Source organism: Notamacropus eugenii, chromosome 3 (assembly GCF_028372415.1).
Source record: "Notamacropus eugenii isolate mMacEug1 chromosome 3, mMacEug1.pri_v2, whole genome shotgun sequence".
In the NCBI taxonomy this organism is placed as follows: Eukaryota; Metazoa; Chordata; class Mammalia; order Diprotodontia; family Macropodidae; genus Notamacropus; species Notamacropus eugenii.
Window position 1 is genome coordinate 4959570 of NC_092874.1, and position 21673 is coordinate 4981242.

The window sequence follows — 21673 nt, forward strand, 5'->3', positions numbered from 1 at the left end:
TTGGGCTGGAAATCTCTTTCACTCTCTCATTTTGTGGCCTCTGCTGCTCTAGAATTTGTTTAGAGTCATTTTTTAATAGGTATTTTATGGGCTGTGAGAGGAGAGCTTGTAGAGATGTGTCCTTCTACTCTGCCATTTTGGCTCTGCACCCCCCTTACCCCCCATCTGCATTTTAATGTGAAATGCTCGGCCTTTTGGAGTTCAGATGGACTTAGGAAATTTCAAACATTTTAGTGGAACTAGGGCTGCAGATGGTCCTAACCACAGCAGAATATCTCTTTTCTTGAAAGCAAATTAGTTTTGTCAATCTACCTTACTTTTTTTGTTTGTTTGCTTGTTTCTTTATTTTTGGGGGGAGGCAATTGGGGTTAAGTGACTTGCCCAGGGTCACACAGCTAGTAAGGGTCTGAGGCAGCATTTGAACTCAGGCTCCCCTGACTCCAGGGCCAGTGCTGTGTCCTAGCTGCCCCATACTCCACCACACTAGAAATCCAGACCTGGATGATGGACTCCCCTCCCCCTGTCCTGTCTTTCAATTCCCTCATTTTGCAGAAGAGGAAGCTGAGACACTGAGAGATGTGATGCTTCCCAACCAGAGTCACAGCTGTTAGGTGGTGCTGGCTGTGATGGCGTTTTCCAGGTCCTGCTTCTGGTGCCTGGTGCAGAGCAGGCTCCTCATGGCCGCTTGGGCAGAAATGGATGTCAGCTCATGTGCCATGACTGAGGGTTAGGGGTTGCAGCGAGTGGAGCATGTGCTCTGTTCTGTTATTTCCCCCGGCCCCACATTAGTCAGGCATCCTGCTGTGTGCTTTTGGGTATTTAGGAGATGGTTATGAAATACTGATGTGTTTATTTTTTTATTTACTTGTAGAGAACCAGAGGCCGCAAGAGAAGCTTTGTTCCTGAAGAAGAAAAACCTGAGGTTGGGGGAAATAATATTACTTTTTCTCACAGAATTAAACATATATTGGCACACACCTTCGTGGCCTCCAGTTAAACCTGTCCTCTCGCTTTCTCCTTTTTCTCTCATTGTGGTAGGAAAGAGTTCCTCGGGAGAGGAGACAGCGACAGTCTGTGCTCCAGAAGAAGCCCAAGTCTGAGGACCTCCGGACTGAGTGTGTCACCTGCAAGGGGACTGGAGACAATGAGAACCTCGTGAGGTAGGCCTGGCCTTCTTCAGTGCTGGCGGGGAGTCGGGTGACAAAACAGAGCCCTCTGAGGAAGAGGGAACATCCGCAGACCAGCTGCTTTGGCACGGCCTTGCCGCTAGGCATCCTGTGGGTGGAGACATCTGTCCAGTGCATGGGCTGACCCCCAGAGAGCTCTCTCTCTGGAGCATAGTCTGCCCTGTTGAGGAGCCACAGGGTTGTGTACTACCAGCGCTCTTGTACTTTGAGTCTCCAAGGAGATGATGAGGGGGCGTTGGGGCAGCAAGGCAGGCTGGCTTCCCCAAGCCCAGCCCTGTCTCACTGAACATCACAAGACATGTGTTAATGCTTCTTCCTTCTGAAACAAAGAAAGCTGAAAAGGTGGCCTGGGAGGAGTCGGGCTTTTGTCCTCAGTTCCTTTTCCCCTTCCCCTTTCTGTCAGGGATCTGTCAGTTGAGTTGCTGGTGCCCACCCCTGTGCTGCTTTTGGCCAAGCCCAGGGGCCCTTTGGCATCATGGTGAGGTCGCTGGCCAGACTTGGGGTCAGGAAACTTGGGATTCTCATCATCCTTAAACCTCACTGTCTGGGTGAGACAGTTGACAGGAGAAAGTTGCTTAAACACTCAGCCTCAGTTTCATCAGCTGTAAAGTGGGAATGATAGCGACAATCTCAAACAGCATTTGTGAGGCCAAATGGACTAGTTTATGTAAAGTGCTTTCCCAACACTGAAGCCTAAATCAGTGTTCACTCATAGCCATTTTGAGAAGCAGACACCCTCTCTTCTGCCCCTAAATGAACAAAGTCATGTGAGACCAGGGAATCATCCATTCCTAGCCAGGAAGGCATTTTAGAGACTCTTCTGTCCCATTGATTCAGTCACGTCAATCTCTCCCTCCTAAGTTGTGTGAGTCTGGGTAATTCCACTAAAGCTCCTTAACTCTCAGCCTTCTGTTCTCCAAAATGGGATTCATCTTGCTGCCCAGCCACCTTACAGTAAGTTGTTGTCAGGCAAGGTACTGACACCAGTAACACGAACCCAAGTCCTTGTGCTGTCTGCCTCCGGCAGCTAGCAGGATGCATGACTCAGTCCTTGCCTCATGGACCTTCTAGTCTGGGAAGCTAGGTTCCATCTGTGCAGCTTCCTTGTTTGCAAGTGTGACTTTATGTTGTAAGTTGTTCTCGTCACTAAAAGGATATGATAATCATGGGTTTAGTAGCTGAATTTATCTAGAGCAGCGTCTAGTGGACACTCTAGGGCAGCCACTGGGACATCTTAGGTATGGATCAGATCTAGTCACTGAAAAGAGAGAAAGGAAGTGAGGCTGGTTACCAGGGCTGTGGCAGAGTGATGCCAGCCTACGGCACCCAGGCAGCCTGTTGGTTCCCAAGCAGACACTCTCTGTAGAACTAAGGAGAAAGTAGACTTGGGATCCCATCGGCTCCTCGGCAGTCCTTAGGCCTCTGTGAAGAGAAGTGCTGATGGGTAGCTTGGCCTCTGGATTCTAGTCCTGATTTGGGCCCAGAGCACCTCCCTGTACCCCTGTGGCCCAGATTCTCCTCTGAGCAGGGTTGTTCTGCATGGCTCCAGTGGAGGGCCTTGCCTCACTGGTTGTCAACAGTAGCAATGAGAAAGTTACAGGTTCACTTGAAGACTAGACACCTATGTGTAGGAGAGGCCTTTGTTGCTGGCCCCAGCTTGGCTGTTGTGATCATTTTTACAAGGATTCAGGAAACCTGAGCCTTTGGGTGGGAGGCTGCATGCTTTGTCAGAACTTGCTAGGAGTCCCCAAGGCAGTCCCAAGGAAATGACCACTTGCTGCACTTTTGGGCAGGTGTTTCTAAAGTACGGGTTACTATCTAGTGTCGGAGGCTGGTGGCCTTCCAGCCCTGGCAGGGCTCTTGCATCGTGAAAGTCGTCTGGATGGTCCTTCCATTGCTCTCCCATCATGTTCTCTCTCCCTGTTGAGTAACTGATGGGAGTCCTACCAACGCAACCTTCTGGGGGATTCTGGCAGGGACTTTGGTGACCTTTTTGTTTGTGGAGGGGGAGGGAAAGCTGACTGTGCTGCTGCTGGAGTCCCCTGCTTGTATTTTCTTAGGAATATGAAGGTGTTCGTTCTGTTCCTACACAAGGTGTTAAATAGAATTGTGTACAATTTTGATTTGAGTGTGGTTTAGTTTATAGAATAGTATTAGAGAGAGTGGCTTTATCCTTCTAGGGAAAGAGGAGAGAAGATAGAGAGGGAAGGGAGTGAGGGAGAGAAGGAGAAGGATGGGGAGAGAGAAGAGGAAAGAGGGAAGGGGAAAGAGGGAGGGAAGAAAAAAGAGAAAAGGGGGGAAGGAGGGAAGGAGAGAGCTGACGCCTCACGTCTTCCTGTTACACAATGGACTCCCTCCTCCTTTGGTTGGAGCTCCATGACATTTTTAACCTTTTAAACATTCCGACATTTCCATACAGTTTCCTTTGCCCCAAGAGTGTATTTCACTGCTTTGGGACACAGCTCCCAAAGATGGTCTTTGACAAATGAGAACTTTGGTGCAACCACCCACAGCTAGCTCACGTCTGCCATGCTGCCTTTTCACACCTGGTTCTTCTGTCAGCACCACACTTAGAAAGTGTGGACTGAAGTCTTTGCTATCTCCCTAGGGGAGTGTAAGCCCTGCCAGAGTCAGGGGCTCCTTGATCCATGGGGTCATCCTCAGCATCTAGTGTAATGCTGACTAAGCTCCAGTATCCATATTGATGCATCTTTCTGTGACTAAAAGCTGAAGTGCAGAAGCCCACAAGGGCTATGAGAGCATGCATGATCTGGAGAAAGGGCTGAGCAATCCTGGCCCACATATGACCTCAGAAGCCTGAGGGAGAGGGGTAAAGGGTCTCCGGAAAGGTCAGGAGTGAGGTGCCCACTCAGGCAGTTGGGCAGGTACTGGGTGCCCAGGACTGGGCAGGGCCCCCAGGATACATCTTAGATGTTCAGGGACAGCTGTGGGCCATCCCCTTGGCTCCCAGAGTTAGAGAGGCCTGGCAGCAGCCACCATTAATTGAACTGCTCCCGTCCTCCCCCCAGTTCATTTCTGCTTGCGGCCAACACCTGTGGGTCATGCCTTCGCAGGTCTCAGATGTTCTCCCCCTCCTCTGCCTCCCGGGGGGCAGCAGTAGCTGCAGCGGTTCTGCCTCCTCTCCTGGCTGCCCTCCTCTGGGACATCATCATCGCTCTGTCACATCTCATCCAACTTCCACCAGAGGGCCTCACTGGGGGTAGCCTTCCTCCAGGGCTCTGCTAGAATCTCCCCTTCTCCCTGTGCGATCGCCTTCCATTTATTCTGTATCCAGCTGGCTTATTTCTTTCCCTGTTAGATTCTGAGCTGCGGAAAGGCAGAGACTCTGCTCTGGGGCCTCTTTAGATCTCTTGCACTTAGTAGATGCCTCATCAATGCTCCCTGACTCAAGTCTCATGTAGGTTTTTCCCTATGTAATCTGTCCTTCCCGTGCTTGGCCAGGCCCACCTTGTGCTGTCTGAGTCCCCCCTTCCTCAGGCTCTGCCCATCCTTCAGTCTACCCTCTCTGGGCAGGGTCCCTGCCCCTCCCCGTCCTGCTGGTGACGTCCAAGCTGCTTCTTTATCCTGATCAAGTCTTTGTTTCTCAGAGTTCAGGTCTTCACCTTTCCTTGTCACATAGAATTATGTTTATCCCACTTTGTTTAACTTTCTGCCACCTCCTGTAAAAGGGGTTCCTCTTGCTTTTACCCAGAAGCAGTCCGTTCCTCTCTTAGGGTGAATCAGACTGAGAATACAGTTTCACCCCTTGTCCCATCTTTCTTTTGAAAGGTGGCATTATTGCAGGGCCAGGCCCAGAAGCTGCGGTGGCTCCCCTTTTCTTAGGCAGCAGCCCCCAGCACCTGTCTGGACCACACCTTCACCCCCTCCCCTCCGTGATCTCAGGACTGGTACCAGTTCCTTTCTTGAGCCTTTCTTTTCTCTGCCTCTATTTCTTCTTCCTGTGCATGGCATCTCCAGGACCCACAGGCCACATCCCTTCTTTTCCCCTTTACTCATCCACAAGCCTCCTACGCTCTGGTAACCTAAGTTCTCACATGCTTTCTACCAAGCAGTCGAATCTGTACCTTTAGGGAACTTACATTTTATCAAGGAAAAAATGTCACCTACACATATAATGCGCTGTGAAATGGGTGCAAAGCCAGCGCTGGTGGTTTCAGAGGAGGGAGGATGCCACGGTAGCCGCTGGGGGACTGAGAAAGGGCACCGTGTGGGAGACATGTCGATGAATTAAATTGTACTCTAATGATAATAGCAACGAGCTAGCACAGATGGAATGATTTAAGGTTTTCAGAGCACTTTATAGGTATTATCTCACTTGATCCTCACAATAACCCTGTGAAGTAGCTGCTGTTATTACCTCCATTTTTATAGTTGGAGAAACCGAGGCAAACAGGTTTAGTGACTTGCTCAAGGTCTCACAGCTAGGAAATGTCTGAGGCTGGATTTAAACTCAGGTCTGGGGTCTGTGCCCTGTGGCCCCACCAGGTCCCCCTGGAACACATATTGTTCCACAGAGAAAAGTGAGTCCCAAACAGTTTACAGAGCCCTCAGCAGGGGAAGTGTGGTGAGTGTGAAGGGACTTACTGTTAGGAGAAGGTGCTTTCCCTCTGCCCACCCTCCCCTACTGTCTGGTACATTCTAGAGCTGGGCAGGTCCCAACAAGGCCTTGGTTGGTTTTCCCTAAGTGTCTGCAGAAGAAGCAGGCTTCTTGCTCGTCTCGGATCGTGTGTTGTGTGTGGTGGAAAGGGCCTGACTCTGGCATGCCCTCCTCTCTCCAGTCACCTGGTGGAGCTGAGGCTGTGACCCTGGGGCCCTGTCACACTTCCCTCTCCCATTTGCAATGGAGCAACCTTAGGCCTTCCCTGAGCCTCCTCTTGCTCCTTTCTCAAATGTGTGCCCTTGATGCTCTCATGAGAGGCCCTTCTCTGTGGAGGTGCCTCCGCTCTCCTCTCCCTCCATTCTAAATTCTCTGCAGGCCAACCTACACTCAGCACAGCTTCTGATCATGCCACCCTCCTCAGAAATGCCAGTGGTTCTGTTACTTCCAGGTACTTTGTTTGACTCTGAAAGCCTTTCCAGACTTGGCCCCAGACTTGTTGCCCAGCGACACTGCATGCCCCTGCCACCACTGATGTGATTTCACTGATGGAGGCTGGTGTTCTTTCGGTTCCTGTCACCTCAGGCTCCATCAGGCCAGATCTTCCCATGAGCCTCTGAATTTTTCACGTGTGCCCTTTACCTCAGTGCAGTTCTTGTTCTGGGCTTCCTTGGGCCATGGGTGGTTGTGGTTGCTTTGTTTTGACTTGCTCTGCATGCATTCTAACAGTGGCCCCATGTGCTGTGCTGGACCTGCTCCTCATGACTGAATTGCTGCGACATGCTTGGTGACTTGGCCTCCGTTGTGACCTCTGCCTTGAAGGTTGTGCTGCTGCCTCCCTATGGGCCTCAGGTTGTGGGCTGCAGAATGAAATTCTGGGGACTGGCCGCTGGCATGGTAGGGGAGGGCCCAGAGTCTGGATTGGGTGGAAGCAGGGAACAAGGCCAGGCAGATTTGCACTAAACATGGACTTTTCCACCGACCTGTCAGGAGCAATTAAGCTACATTGTAGTGTCTATGGACATCGTCTTTCAATTAAAAAAAGCAGCAGCCTTAGGATTCTTCTTTGTAAAATGGGCCATCATCAGAGTGTTGTCTGTGGTCAGGAAGCACAGACGTGGAAGGTCATTCTCCAATGATATGTAGCTTCCAAAGTGCATCCTTGTTCTGACTTTTGAAGGATCTAGACCCATTATTTCATTTTCAAGATAGTCAAATAGTAATGACCTTCAGAATAATCAAAATCAAACTATTGTGCCCCCTCAAAGCTCATTTTCATCATTTATTGCGTAGTATGATAGTGATGTCATATTTTTCTTGACAGTCTAATACAGTGATTTTTATTTCCCCAGTCTAGTCTGAAATTTTCCCTATAATAGATCAGTAGCTGCTGAGATACATTAACTGGACAGTTTCTTTCCTTTGTAGTTGTAGGGGAAGTCTTCTGTAAGCATAATTCATGTAAGCGTTAATTATGATAGGACCCTGGTATGTCCCTGCCCCTCTTGTGGGAGATAACACTTTCAGGGGATAATTTGTAAAGAACTGTTTGTAGTTGTTTGCCCAGTCTGTGCCCGACCCGTGCATTTGTCAGGGACTCGATCTCGCAGAACACCGTCTGTTACCTGCTCATTTTTGTGTGCTCTTTTCTCATCTTGTCCTATGACCTCTCTGTCCTGATGATCATCTCTAAGAGATGATCTTTCAAAGAGCCTGTGATAGGGAAGTGTCCTAGTTTTATGGCCTCAGTATTCTGAATTGACCAACAGTGGCTTTTCCACAATTAAGAGAATCGGCACCAGATGCTTTTTGAGAAAAGCTGGAGAACAGATAAACCTCCTTGACGGCTAGCCTGCTGGTTATCAGTGAACCCGATTTCTTTGGCATTTAAATGGAAGGAGCAATGCATCCAAGGCAAGTGGTTTCAATCATTGGAAATTCAGTGAGATTTGCAAATAAGGCCATTTTGTGCTGTAGTGTCTTCATAAAACAAATGTCAACTTCTTCATCAATTCAAAAGTTTTGCACCATTAAGTTGATCTTCTCTTTTTAGTGTCCGTGAAAATGAGAGCTATGTCCCAGAAACATATAACCTCCCAATTACAGAATCTCTGAGTGTTTTTGGTTAGGCATTAAAATAGTGTCATAGATCTTCCCCAGAAGGTGACATTCAGTAACTCTCAGGGATGCTACCAGGAGTCACTCTTGTCATTTACAATCACTTTGAGCTGCTGTATTTCTAGGGAGATGTTTCCAGAATAAAATGTCTGGTTACAGAGGATAAGAATGATGCTGAGGATTGTCTCATTAGGAACCAGCAGTGGATCTTCTAATTTACTTTTATCCTCTTAGGAAAAGCCTTTCCTGTCCCCCAAGGATGCTTCTCATCTCTTTGCTGGAGGGGGTTGGTAAGGCTTCCAGGGCGAGTGCTTTCAGTGCTATTGAGGCCCAGTGTTTCTGGGCCGTGGTGCAGGAGGGTCGTGTGCAATATTGTCTTTGTGCCTTCAGAGAGTTAGTGTGCTTCTCACTGCAGGGAGAGCAGAGCAGAGTCTGCTTGTCCAGAAGGTCTTGTGTCCCCAGTCCAGAGAATGAGGAGCAGAAAAGGAACTGGGGATGCTCTTGGGAGGAGGTAGGCAGCCTCACTACCTGTGGTGAAGTCACGCTGCTTCCACAGAATACTTTCCATTGTTCCTCAGTAACACTGCCTTTTGTTTCGATTCTGGGTCATGCTTTAATTCGGAGAGTCAGTGTTGGTTTTGGAGCCAGGAAGATCCAGGTTCAGGCCTGCCTTGGATGTATACTAGCAGTGTGACCCTGGGAAAGTCACAGTCCCCTCTGAGTGCTCTGGCCCACTCTCTGCTGCTTGGGAGTTGTAGAACAGGTGCTGGTGGGCATCCATGAAGGGCATTTTCTTGCTGGAAGTTCCTAATAATGGGCACCTCACATGTCTTGTCCCTTTCCCTCCTTGTCTCAAAAGGGGGGGGGGGGGGTGATTTTATAAGTTTTGGTAAAAAGATTTCACATTATTTTTAAGTGGGTACTTGTTCAAACAGAAAAAGCTTAACTAAAAATGATTGAACTTTTTGATAATGTTAAGTTGGACAAAGATAGAAAATTAAACTTAGAAATCTTATGCGTAGAGTGACTTTAATCTTTGACCATTCATTTGTGAAATGCATATAGATCACTACTCTGTCCAAGACACTGAGAGATATAGAAATGATTAAGATATAATAGAATGTCTCTGCTCAGAGTACCTCAAGGTACAGCCTAGTGGGAAACAGGATGGGCGAGCAGAGGATGAGAGAAAGTGGGAAGCAAGTCTTCTGTGGCCCTGAGATCCCTTCGGTATTGGTGCAGGTTCCAGCCCCATCCAGAGTGACTCTTGGCTGCACCTAGTCCTGTACCAAATTACTGCAGGCTTCATTGGTGCTTTCCCCTTGTTCCACATGACCGTACTTCTTCCTTCCTTGCTGTTCATTGGTTTGGCGAAATTTTTTCATGCTCCTTTTTCACATTGGTGTTAGGTCTTAAAACCTTGAGACCTATCTGATATTCCTCCACTGCCCTTTGGGTGATTTGCACTGGGATGGGCCATATTTGGTAGCTATGTGGCTTCACTGGAGGATGGAGGAAGGTTGAGTCACTTGGGATTTCCCATGTGCAGTCCACTCTGCACTCTTCCTTCCTTAGGAGTAATCACTCATGTTAGCTACGAGGTCAGAAGCATGTGAGAGAAGACTCACTTCTGGTCCTGAGTGTCCCCCTCATCTTTTCAGTGGATGTTGGGCTTGTCTTGTCACTTTGCTGTACTTCTTGTTGCTTTGTGTATCCCTTTTTCTTACACAGGCTCTTTCCTTAGTCCATCCCCTCTTCGGGCCTAAGCCTTCCAACTGGGCTTGTTGTTTGCAGGCTTGTCTCCTCTTCAATTAGCCCTCTCCACAAATGCTAGCATGAATCTGTGAATCTTATGCCTTCAGGGTAAAAGAGAAAGTCCTGAATGTGGCATTAAAAGCCCTGGTGCAGAAGGGGGCCTTTTGGACTGGACCTTGGTAGAATAGGTACTTCTTGTTTTCTACGTAAAGGAAACCAGGGTCATGTTAGGAATGTAGGGGAAGAGTTCCCAAGCATCCAACACGTGGCTGTGTCTGTTTCCAGAATCAGTAATATCTTCATGAAATGGTCTCAGATTTTTTCCTCATTATATGTTTCTGAAACAAACACAGTCTCTCTCACAAGTGTGCAGTGTTCCTGTTAGGGTTATAGATTACCCTTTACAATTAAATTCTGCTTTATATAATTGACAAGTACTATAAATCGGGAGATTATTATTCCTAATTAAGAACCACTTAACACTCACCCATTGGATGTCCCATCTAAAGGCTCCATTTGTTGTCACTTCACATGTCTGTTACTAGAAATGATAGGGAGGGGGACCAAGTGTGAGTGGGCTTAAGCCCTGAAAGATTGCTGCCTGCACACTGACGTAGAACTGAGCTGACTGCTTTTCAAGTGCTGAGAAATGAGGCTTGTAATAACTGAAGCTTGGCCCTGAAGAGTTGAGAAAATGTCCCTCCTTCCCCTCTTTGTAGGTTTGGGGACCTTGTTATATTAGACAGGAAAGATGTGGTATTTGATTTTGCCAAAATGCTTTTCTGTTACAAGGAACAGCTGATGGGAGTGGGGAAAGGAAAGAATATGTTTCAAAAAGTAAGATTTTTTTTTTTAGAAGATTGTTTGGATATTGCAAAAAAATATGGTTTCTGCATCCTCTTGTGGTGTTAGATTTTCTTTTTCAATACTAATACAAGCCCTTGAGTGTTGGAAGCAGACTTTATAAAAATATCTCTTTAAAAAGATGTTCATTTTTAAAAAAGAAAATGCATGGACATTTTTGTATCCTGTTTATTGTGTTAAAGGTGTCATACAGTGTTTAACTTATAAAAACACTGGTATTTCCAGAGAGTGACAGGGATTGTAGATTATGGAGTAGAAAGAAATTTCAGAAACATTTACAAGTATCTTATATTTTGTTCAGAAAGCAAACCAAAGGAGTGAACTCAGCCTTCAAACAAGCTGATAGCAGAATGGATTAGGAATGGGAAACAACAGTATATTGTTTATGCAAAGCACCCTTGGAACAGCAAGATGAGGTTAAAATAAAGGGCTAGAGCAGAATCTATCATACTTCAGCTGAGGTTGAAGAGACAAGGGTACATCAAGACATGATCTTAGAGAAGACGAGCACAACTAGGCCTCATTAAGAGAAGTAGTCAAAGAAATTACTTGGCTGAAATGCAGCAGACAATGAAGTCACATCAGTACTATACAGATGTGCACTAAATGGCATAGCATCCACATTCATAAAGGAAAAGTTAAAGGAGTTACAGGAAAAAATGGGCAGCAAAACTACTAGCGGGGGAGCTCAGCTTCCTCAGACCTAGATGACTTTAACCATGAAGTAAATGTGACAAAAGTGAAGGAGGTGAATAGGATTTTAGAAAAGTTAGATGTGATAGGCCTCTGGAGAAAACGGAATGGGAAAGGAAAGGAGTGTACCTTGTTCTCAAATGTAAATGTTCAAAAATGGACCACGTGTTAGGGTATAAATACTTCACAGCCAAATGCAGAAAAGCAGAAATACTAAACGCCCCCTTTTGGGGAAAGTAATGCAGTAAAAATTACATTTAGTAAGGCCCATGGAAGCAGAAATGAAAAATTAATCGGAAACTAAGTGATCTAATCCCAAAGAGCAAGTCAAAGAACAAATCGTAGGAATAGTCAATAACTTCACTAAGGAGGACAACAGCAAGACAGCGCACCAAGATCCGTGGGATGTAGCAGAGGTGATACTGAGGGGAATGCATGCATCAGTAAAAAGAAGAAGAAACAGATTAACCAGCCGGGAATGCAGCTGAGACGCTCAAAAAGAACAAACTCAAAATTCCCAAGTAAATACTAAAACAGAAATCCTGAAAATCAAAGGGGAGATGAATAAAACTGAAAGGAAAAGATCCATTGAAATAATGAAACGAGGAGCTGGTTTTATGAAAAAGCCAATAAAACAGATGAACTATTGGTTAATTTGATTTGAAAAACAAAAGCAGATTATCAGGATCAAAAACGAAAGGAGTAAATGCACTACTAATGAAGATGAAATCAAAACTCTTAAGAGCTATTTTGCCCAGTTTTATGCCAATAAAACCAGTAATCTAAGTGAAGTGCATGAATGTTTGTAAAAATATAAATTGCCCAAATTAACAGAAGAGGAAAGAGAACAAATAACCTTGTCTTCGAAAAAAGAAATTGAACAAACCATAGATGAGCTCCCTAAAAAAACATCCCATGTTATATACTTAATCTTTTCCATAGATCCACCCCTCCGTTTCTTAGACTGTGCCACATTGTTTTCATGATTCCTGCTTTGAAACAGTTTGAAGTCTGAGTGGATTTCAGATTGGATGGATTTCCAGTCTGTTCATCTGAATATTTAAAGAACAGTTCATTCTAATACTATACGAACTACTTGAAAAAATAGGTAAAAGAGTCCTGCCACATTCTTTGACACAAGTATGCTTTTCATACCTAAACCAGGGAGAGTAAAAACATAGGAAGAACATTATGAACTACTTTCCCTAATAAATATTAATGCATAAATTTTAAATAAAATACCAGCAAGAAGATTACAGCAGTGTATCTCAAAGATATCACTGTGACCAGGTGGGATTTGTGCTTCGCCATTAGGAAAGCTTAAACATAATTGAGCACATCAGTAACAAAAACAAAAGCCATGTGAGAGTAGCAGTAGTTGAAGAAAAAGCTTTTGACAGAAAACAGCATCCGTAAATATTAAAACACTGGAAAACACAAGGTTAAATAGACCCTTTCTTTAAAGGTTAAATTACATATACGTATGTGTGTGTGTACAAACACATGCATGCACACACATGTGTGCAATCCAGGAAGAGGCATCATCTTTAATGGCAATTAGCTGGAAGCCTTCCTAATACGAACAGGGATGAAGCAAGAGTGCCCATCGTCACCAGCACTCACTGTAGCAGCGAGACAAGAAAAAGAAACTGAAGGAACGACGAGTAGGAAACAAGGAGGGATCGCTCATTGCAGATGACGTGAAGGTTTACTTAGAGAGAACAGCTTTAGCAGAGTTGCAGGATGTGCGATAAATCCACCTCAACCATCAACATTTCTATGCATCGCCATCAAACCTCGCAGGAGGAGACAGAGACATAACTAAAGTATAAACTAGTTGGGACTTGGAGGCATTTATTCATGTTCAGAGTGTTTTGTAACTGTTTCTATGGTCCCGGGTTTGTAAGGCCAAGTCAGTATAATAAAAACAACAATTCTTCCCAAATTAATTTGCTTATTAAGTGCCTTGGCAATCAAAAGAATTATTTTATAAAGCTAGAAAAAATAATAATAACATTGACCTGAAAGAACAAAGGTCAAGAATATCGAAGGAATCAGCGAAAAAAATGCCAAGGAAGGTGACAAACTGTTACAAAGCAGGAATCATGAAAACAGCGTGGTGCTGTCTGAGAAACAGAGGGGTTGGTCTGTGGAAAAGATTAAGTACACAGTGCGTGGCAGGAGATGACTGTGGTAATCTAGTGTTTGATGAGCCATAAGGTCCAAGCTTTGGGGGCATGACTCACTACTTGACAAAAGTTACTGGGAAAACTGGAGAGCGTCATCATAGACCAACGTCGTACACCATCCCAAGGCCAAAATGGGTGACTGACTCAGACATAAAGGGCAATATCCTAAGTAAGTTTAGGGGAGCAAGGAGAAAGGTGCACATCAAGTCTGTGGGTAAGAGAAGAGTCTGTGACCAAACAGGTAGAGTAGAGAGGATCACAGGAAGTAAAATGGATAATGTTGATTATATGAAATTTGCACAAACAGAACTGGCTTAAGCAAAATTAGGAGGAAAGCAGGAAACGGGAAAAAAATTATTACCACAAGTTTCTGTGATAGACATCTCATTTCTCAGATATGCAAGAAACTGAGCCAAATTTTAGGAAAACCGATAAGAGCCTTTCCCCATTTGATAAATTATCAAACAGTATGAATAGACAGTTTTTCAGAAGAAATCAGAGCTATCCATAGGTATGCTAAGTCCCTATTGATTAGAGAAATGCAAATTAAAACAACTCTTAGGTTGTTTTACCTCACACTTATCCGATTGGCTAAAATGACAGAGAAGGAAAATGGTATATGTTAGAGATGTGGAAAAATAGGTACAGTAATGCACAGTTGGTGGAGCTGTGAACTATTCCAACTGTTCTGGAGGACAATCTAGAACTACACCAAAAAGGTTATCGGACTGTGACTGCATACCCTTTGACTGAAGAAGACACACCACACTCTCTCATACACACACATGCATACATGCACACACATGCACACACTCACACAATACATACATGCATGCACATACATAATACACACATGCACACACTCACACAATACATATGTGCACACATGCTCACACAGTACATACATGCACACACAAATACATGCACACACACGCACACACTCATAGAATACATATATGCACACACATACATAATATATGCACACACTCACACAATACATATGTGCACACATGCTCACACAACACATACATGCACACACACAAACATGCACACACAAATACATGCACACACAGAATACACACATGCACACACATACATAATACACACATGCACACACTCACACAATACATATGTGCACACATGCTCACACAACACATACATGCACACACAAATACATTCGCGCGCACGTACACACTCAGAATACATATATGCACACATGCATAATACATGCACACTCACAGAATACATACATGCACACACATACATAATACACTCACAGAATACATATATGCACACATACATAATACATACACATATGCACACGCTCACACAATACATACATGCACACACATGCATAATACATACACACATGCACACACACGCACACACTCACAGAATACATATATGCACACATACATAATACATACACATATGCACACGCTCACACAATACATACATGCACACACGTGCATAATACATACACACATGCACACACACACAATACATACGTGCACACACAAATACATGCACACACACGCACACTCTTTGTGGTGGCAAAGAATTAGAAATTGAAGGGATGCCAATCAATTGGGGAATGGCCGAGCAAATTATGATATGTGATTTTAATGAAATACTGTATAAAAATTATGAATAAAATGGGTTTATGAAAATCTGAGAAGACGTGAGCTAGTGCAAAGTGAAGCGAGCAGAAGCACGAGAACATGAGATGTGGTAAAAGCAGCAGCATCCAGGCGCTCAGCTGTGAGAGGCTTGGTGGTGCCGTCAGTGCCGTGGTCCCGCAGAGTCCCCAGGGTCTCATGGGGAAGTCAGCATGCAGATGTTTGGTGATTCCACACGCATATTTGATATCGCGTTGCTTACTTTCTCTGTGGTTGGAGGAGGGTTTTGGAGAGGTAAGGGATCTGGAACTTAAAACCCACCCCACAGACAAACATAAAGAGTAAACCAGATTAGGAGCTAGAGATGTTTTTCTGACATTGAGAGTCACTAGAACAGAAGCCAGAAACGTTTCACGGTAAGAGAACCATTTTTAGCGGTCCTCCTGTGCTATAATTTTTTTCAAAATATATAAATGAATATTTGAACCCAGAGATGTGTATGTGTTTATATGTGTGTGTGTGTGTGTACACATACATACATTTATATATAAATGTATACACACACATGTACATGATTAGATTGAGACACTAGGTTATAGACTTATTAGATTATAGGTTGATTCTAGAGAGTTTCGACATCAGCATCATCTATAGTGATTTAGACACTTGCGGAGTGTATGTTCCTTGAGAACAGGGACTCTTGTCTCCATCTCCCTCATCACGGTGTCAGGTTCACAATGAATACTTAATAAGTTCCTATTGAATTAAATTTGATAAATTTCTGCAAATTACTGTGGTACAATAAAAGCAAAATAATTGTTGATTTTCTCTCCAACACCTGTGTCCCAGACTATTGGTGACCTAAGAAGAGAGAGCAGCGCATGATGTACCTATAGTCATATGCCATTAGTGTATTAGTATAGTAAGTTCATTAGAGGAACGAATGGAAGAAACGTGACGGAAGGACCACATGGGAAGGCGAGCTGACACAATGGGACATACAACTTAAACACCTTAAAAGATTTTTTGGGTAGTTCGAAAGTTAGTGGAATGTCTTTTGTTTGATCAGATGAGCCTAGCAGCCCTGAAGTGTCACTTCGGAGACTTCCCTTGGCCACCCCTGGATGTTGTTGACTCTTGAGAACTCATCTGTTGTCTAGTGAGACATTATCCATGTCCATGACCCATGTATTACGCTCTATCAGAAGTCCAGTATTGTACCTTTATACTCATATATTCTCAGCTCAAAATAGGGGGTGAGCCTTGTTGACCAACAAGGCTCTGTCTAGCTACCATCTTCCTTGCCTTTTTTTTTTCACTGGAAAGGGGTTTGAACCTCTAACTTCCCCTAGGCTATTTGTATGCTGTGTACCTACTCCCTGATTCACCTCCTTGTTTTTTAACCAACTCAAAATTGTTTTGATGACTTCTCCTTTGTGGTATACTTTGAAATCTGGTACTTAGAGCTTCCCTTCCTCTCCCCAACCCCTTCCTTTTTTTCTTTATCTCCTTTGAAAGTTTTGACCGTTTTTCTGCCAAAAGTCTCTAATTTACTTCTTTGAAATTTGATTGGCTCTGAGTAAGTAAATAAATTTGGGTAAGATTATGACTTTAATTTTATTAACTCCTCTTACACCTGCACAATTAATTCTCCATTAATATTTAAACTGTATTATATTTGTATTTACCTAGTTTTGATGTCTCTCTCAGTTGGTAGATTCTCAAATATTTTACCAACTTTTATTTGTTGTGCAATGGAATTTCTTTATCTCTGACTGTTGGGTTTTGTTGTTATTAAACAGAAATGCTTATGATTTATGTGTGTTTATTTTATATCCTACTTCAATCAGTTCACTTTTAGTTGACTCCCAAGGGTTCTCTGAGCAACCTATCTGCAAAAAGCAGTAATTTTGTTTATTTGTTGCCTGTGCGGATTCTGTTGGTTACTTTTTCATGTCTCATCATTGCATCTAGCATTTATTATACTTTACCAAATAGTAGTGATGACAGCGGGCATTCTCGCTTTACTTCTGATCTTGTTGAAAAGACCTCTCCATAAATAGGACCTTAGGAGGATAGCGAAGTCTTGTTCTAGCTTCCAGCCCTGTCTGAATGATCTAGCAGAATCAACAGGGTGAGGAGCCTTGGAGTTAGATCTTCACCGCTAACTGGTAATGGGTGTGTCGCTTAGATGAAACCCAGGCCAGGAACTCTCAGATCTCAGGGTCTTCCACACTGCTTTGAGAACTTGCAGATCCCCACCCTGGCTGTAACTGGAGATCATTGCCCCAAGAAAGCAGAAGTAGGGCCAGCCCAGATGTTCCTTCCACAAAAGACCAACCCTAACGTCTGAAGTTAGGAAGTGGGCTGGAAAATATGAGCAAACGTGAAAAACCCCACTGTAAGAAGCCTGTCGCAGCATCAAACCCTGAGGAAAAGAAGGATCCAAGACATTTGCAAACAGACAAACAGAGAAAAAGACATCTTGGATACAGAGTTCAGTGAGAATGCAGGGGAAAAGAAGCGCAAATCTTTTTTAAGAAATGAACCAAGAGCACAAGGGAAAAAAATGGGAAAAATGAGTAGAAGCATAGAAGAAAAAAGTGAAAAGGGAATTGCACAATCGGTGTGAAGCTGTGGATAGGCATCAAGCCTTCTGGAAAGTGGGATGGGCCAGATATGACCTAATGACTAGGAGACAGCACGAAACATTTAAAACAAAGTCAGAAGATGGAGAAAGAGGAAAATGTGAGGAATACAAAGCAAAAACAACTGACCCGGAAAACAGACTAGGGAGAGCTAATTTAAGAATCACTGGAGTCCTTGAGAACCCTCCCTCCCGATAAACAGCCAGCCTCTGATTTCAAGAAATCCTAAAAGAAAACTACCCAAAATCCTTTAGAATCAGAAGGTAAAGTAGAAATAGAATTGTATCAGTTACTTCCTGAAAGAAACCTAAAAATGAATACTTCCAGGAATATTATCACTGAAGTTCAAAGTTTGCAGGTCACAGAAAAAGTACTGTGAATCGCTGGAGAAACCAGTGTCAGGATCACAGGAGATTGAACAACTAGCTCTAGAAAGGAGAAGAATGCTTAGAATAGGACATTCCAGAAATCAAGTCACCTGGGCTTAGAACCAAGACTGGTTTATCCAGAACAAACTGACTACGATCCTCCAGGGTGGGGAATGGGCCGTTTATAAATAGAATACTTTTGGATATTCAAGTCTGAAGTACAAACACAGGAGATGAGAAAAATTAAAGTGCAAGGTCAACTGTGTCATTCCATCTAAAGGTCTGTTCAGACCCCTGTCTCCTCCAGGGTCCCGTTCAGAGGGCTCTCGTTGGCACTCAAAATCCTCTCCCACTTTTCCAGTCTTTACACCCCAACGCTCACTCTTCCATCCGGTGACCCTGGTCTCTTGGCTGTCCCTGGGCCCCAGGCATTTTCTCAGTCTGTCCCCTGTGCCTGGAATGCCCTCCCTCTTCCACTCTGATCACTGACCTCCCCGGCTTCCTTCAGGTCCCAAGTGAAGTCCCACCTTTGAGGAGAGTTGAGGCTGTAAGGTGGTGCAGTGGATAGGAATCACTGGGCTTAGAGTCAGGAAAACCTGACACTTGAGAGCTGTGTGACCTTGCACAAGTCACTTATCCTTGATTTCACCAACTGAAACAGTGGGGTAATGTCAGCCCCTCCCTCTCAGAGTCGTGAGGATCAAATGGAATAATGGTGGAACTCTCAGCAGTGTCTGGCCCACAGTCAGCACTAGATAAATGTCTTCCTTTCCTCCCATTCTTATTCTGGTGTCTTCTCCCTCCTCAGAGCGTGAGCTCCTTGAGGGCAGGGCGGCCTGCCTTTCTACTCTCTTTGCCTCTCCACTGTTGAGCGCAATACCTGCCACAAGATGCTAAGCATGAGTCTGAACGTGGGAGATGTATCCCCATCTCAGCACTCAGAGTCTGATTAGAGGGCGTGTCTGGGAATGGTTCTTTTCTGGGTTGATTTTAAAAACAGAATCCAAGGGAGAGGTAAAACTCCTGTAGTAACTCAACCCTGGGAGAGCAGGAGGAGCAGGGAGGAAGGATGGGGAACATGATCCCAGAATTAAAAGACCTAGGAGCTCACCCTGATTCCAGAGAACTAGGGATGGCCCAGTACAGGAGGTGCTTTCTTCCTTAGCCAGTAAACATCTGTTAAGGGCCTAATCTTTGCCAGACACTGTGTTAAGTACTGCGGATACAAAGAAAAGTAAAAGACAGATCTTGCCTTCTTGGAGTTCGCTGCCTCATTGGAGAGATAGCAAGCAGATGGCTGTGTATAAGCAAGCCAGATTTGGGATGAATAGGAAGGAATCAGGAAGGGAGGCACCAGAAGGAGGAGGGATCATGAAAGGTTTCCTGTAGAAGGGAGAATTCTAGCAGAGACTTAAAGACAGGGAGGCCATAAGGCTGAGAGGGTGGAGGATAGCCTGGGAAAGTGCCCTGAGTTAGGAGATGAAGGGTCCTGTGGGAGACCAAGGAGGCTGGTGTCATAGGGTTGCGGTAGCATTGCAGAGTGTGTGGGTGTGGAGGGGTGTGAGGTGCAAAGAGACTGGGTGGGGCTTGGAAGGCCTGCCTTGGTCTTTGTAACAGAGAACTCCCTCTTGTGAACAGAACTTTCCACTTGGGCCGAGTCAGATGGGGGAGTGTCTGACCCCTTTGTGGTCACCGTTCCATCATAAATAAAATTCTGAACCTCAAATTTCCAGATGTTAATAATCAATTAACTAGGCTGGCAAATAGTAAATTGATAATCAGTGGTTTCTTCATTAACCAAAGACAGAGATGATCTTGAGTGCCCTGTTGTTTTCCCATCAGCACATTATGCCCCTGACCAGGAAAAGACCGTCCTAATTGGTGGACACCTGAGGAGAAGGTGGTTCTCGACTCCGCCTGCTGAGAATGTGGCTTCACCAAGAGACTCAGTGGAAGGGAAGTCACTCTGGCTAGTTTTCTCCTTCATTAGGCAGGTTACTCCAAACTCTGATGAAGGGATCAAGGTTACCCAAGTGGCTCTTGGGAACTCTTGGTAGTGGCAGCCAGCTCAGTCTGGCTTCTACCTTTCAGATAAAGAAAAGTCAGGCTGCCATTTGGGTGGAGCCCTAGTTCAGGAACAGGAATCTTTTCAGGAATGGGGTCTTAACAAAAACAGGATCACAAATTAGCAGTTAGTTATTAATATAATAGTAAAATAACTTCTCTCATGATGATAGGGAGGCCATGCCTGTAATTATTAAATGAGGGGAGAAGGAGAAATGTGGTCAGACCTGTACTTTAGGAAGACCACAGTTGGGTGGAAGGTGGAATTCAGGGGAGATTCCTGAGACAGGGAGACCCATCAGCTGGTTCTTGTAATCCAGGTATGCTGTGATGAAGGCCTGCTCCAAGATGGTGGACATGTCAGAGGAGAAAAGGGAGTGTGCACATGGCCAATTTGGGAATTCGTTGTATTTAACTCTTTATGTTTCTAACAGGTTTTGTTTTTGTTTCTTTCTCAATTGGGAAGTAGAAAAGAGAGAGTTGGGAGGAAAGAGGATGTAGATTTTTATTTATTGGGAAAAAAGTTTAATTTTTTGAGTAGAAGACCTCAGGTTTATCGCCATTAGATATAATGTAAGCTCTTGGTTTTAGATAGATGTTTTTCTCCCGTTTTTTTCCCCCAGGTACGTCGAGCCCTTCATGACCCCATTTGGTGAAGGTCATTTCCTTTTGCAGTTCATTTTCCAGATGAGGAAATTGAAGCCAGTAGAGTTGAATGACTTGCCCAAGGTCACACAGCTAGTAAGTGTCCGAGGCCAGATTTGAGCTCAGGAGGATGAGTCTTCCTGACTTCACTCCCAGTGCTCTCTAGTCACTAAGCCGAGTAGCCGTCCTAGAGAGTGGCTACTTACCGTATTAAGAAACTGTCCATTCCTGTTTTTCTCATGTTTTTAACAGAGCTGATGGTGTCTCTTCTCAAAAGCGTTTTCTGTGTCTTGATAGAGTCATGAGATTTTTGTCCTTGGTATTAACAATCTGTTATAACTATGGCTTTCCTAATATTGAACCCATCATGTATTACTGGTTTAAATTCACAATGGTCATAGAATACAGTCTTTTAAAAAGTATTAGTGTAGTGTCTTTATTACTACTTTAATTTTTTTCATCAGTATTCATTAGGGTTAATTGTCTAATTTCTTTGTTAGATTCTCTGGTTTAGGTCTTAAAAGTTAAATCATAGAAGGAATCTGATGGGGAGCCACTCTTCCTGTTTTTTCAATCCATTTGCATAGTATTATTATGTGTTTGGGTGTTTGACAGAATTCTCTGGTCATCTCTCTGGTTCTGCTTTTTTTTTTAACCTTTGGTAGTTCATTTATGGCTTACTCAGCTTCTTTTTCTGAGATTGGATTATCAAAATCATCTCTTTCTTGTACCTTTCATCTGTGCATTTCCCATTTAAAAAAATTCATCCATTTCATTTGTCAGTTTTGTTGTTATATCATTGATTCAGAATAGTTTTCCTAGGCATTGTGCTAGGTGTAGGGATACAAACCACAAATGAAAAATCCCTTGCCCTGGAGATTATGTTCTGTTGGGGAAAAAAACCA

At 44.2% G+C, this 21673-nt stretch overlaps 1 protein-coding gene across 6 annotated transcripts in view; it reads left to right on the forward strand.

Annotated features, from left to right (window-relative positions):
• The window catches only part of PHF14 (PHD finger protein 14), a 169898-nt gene that overhangs the window by 72384 nt on the left and 75841 nt on the right, over positions 1-21673 (forward strand). For 5 of the 6 annotated variants that reach the window (XR_011976477.1, XM_072650791.1, XM_072650793.1 and 2 more), the window contains exons 15-16: positions 872-922; positions 1039-1160. Coding sequence is in view for 4 of the 6 variants with exons in the window: in XM_072650791.1 (XP_072506892.1) it covers positions 872-922; positions 1039-1160 (173 nt within the window). In the remaining 2 variants the exon portion in view is untranslated. Of the gene's footprint in view, positions 1-871; positions 923-1038; positions 1161-6534; positions 20865-21673 lie in introns of all 6 variants that reach the window. The other variant, XR_011976478.1, reaches the window with a different exon arrangement.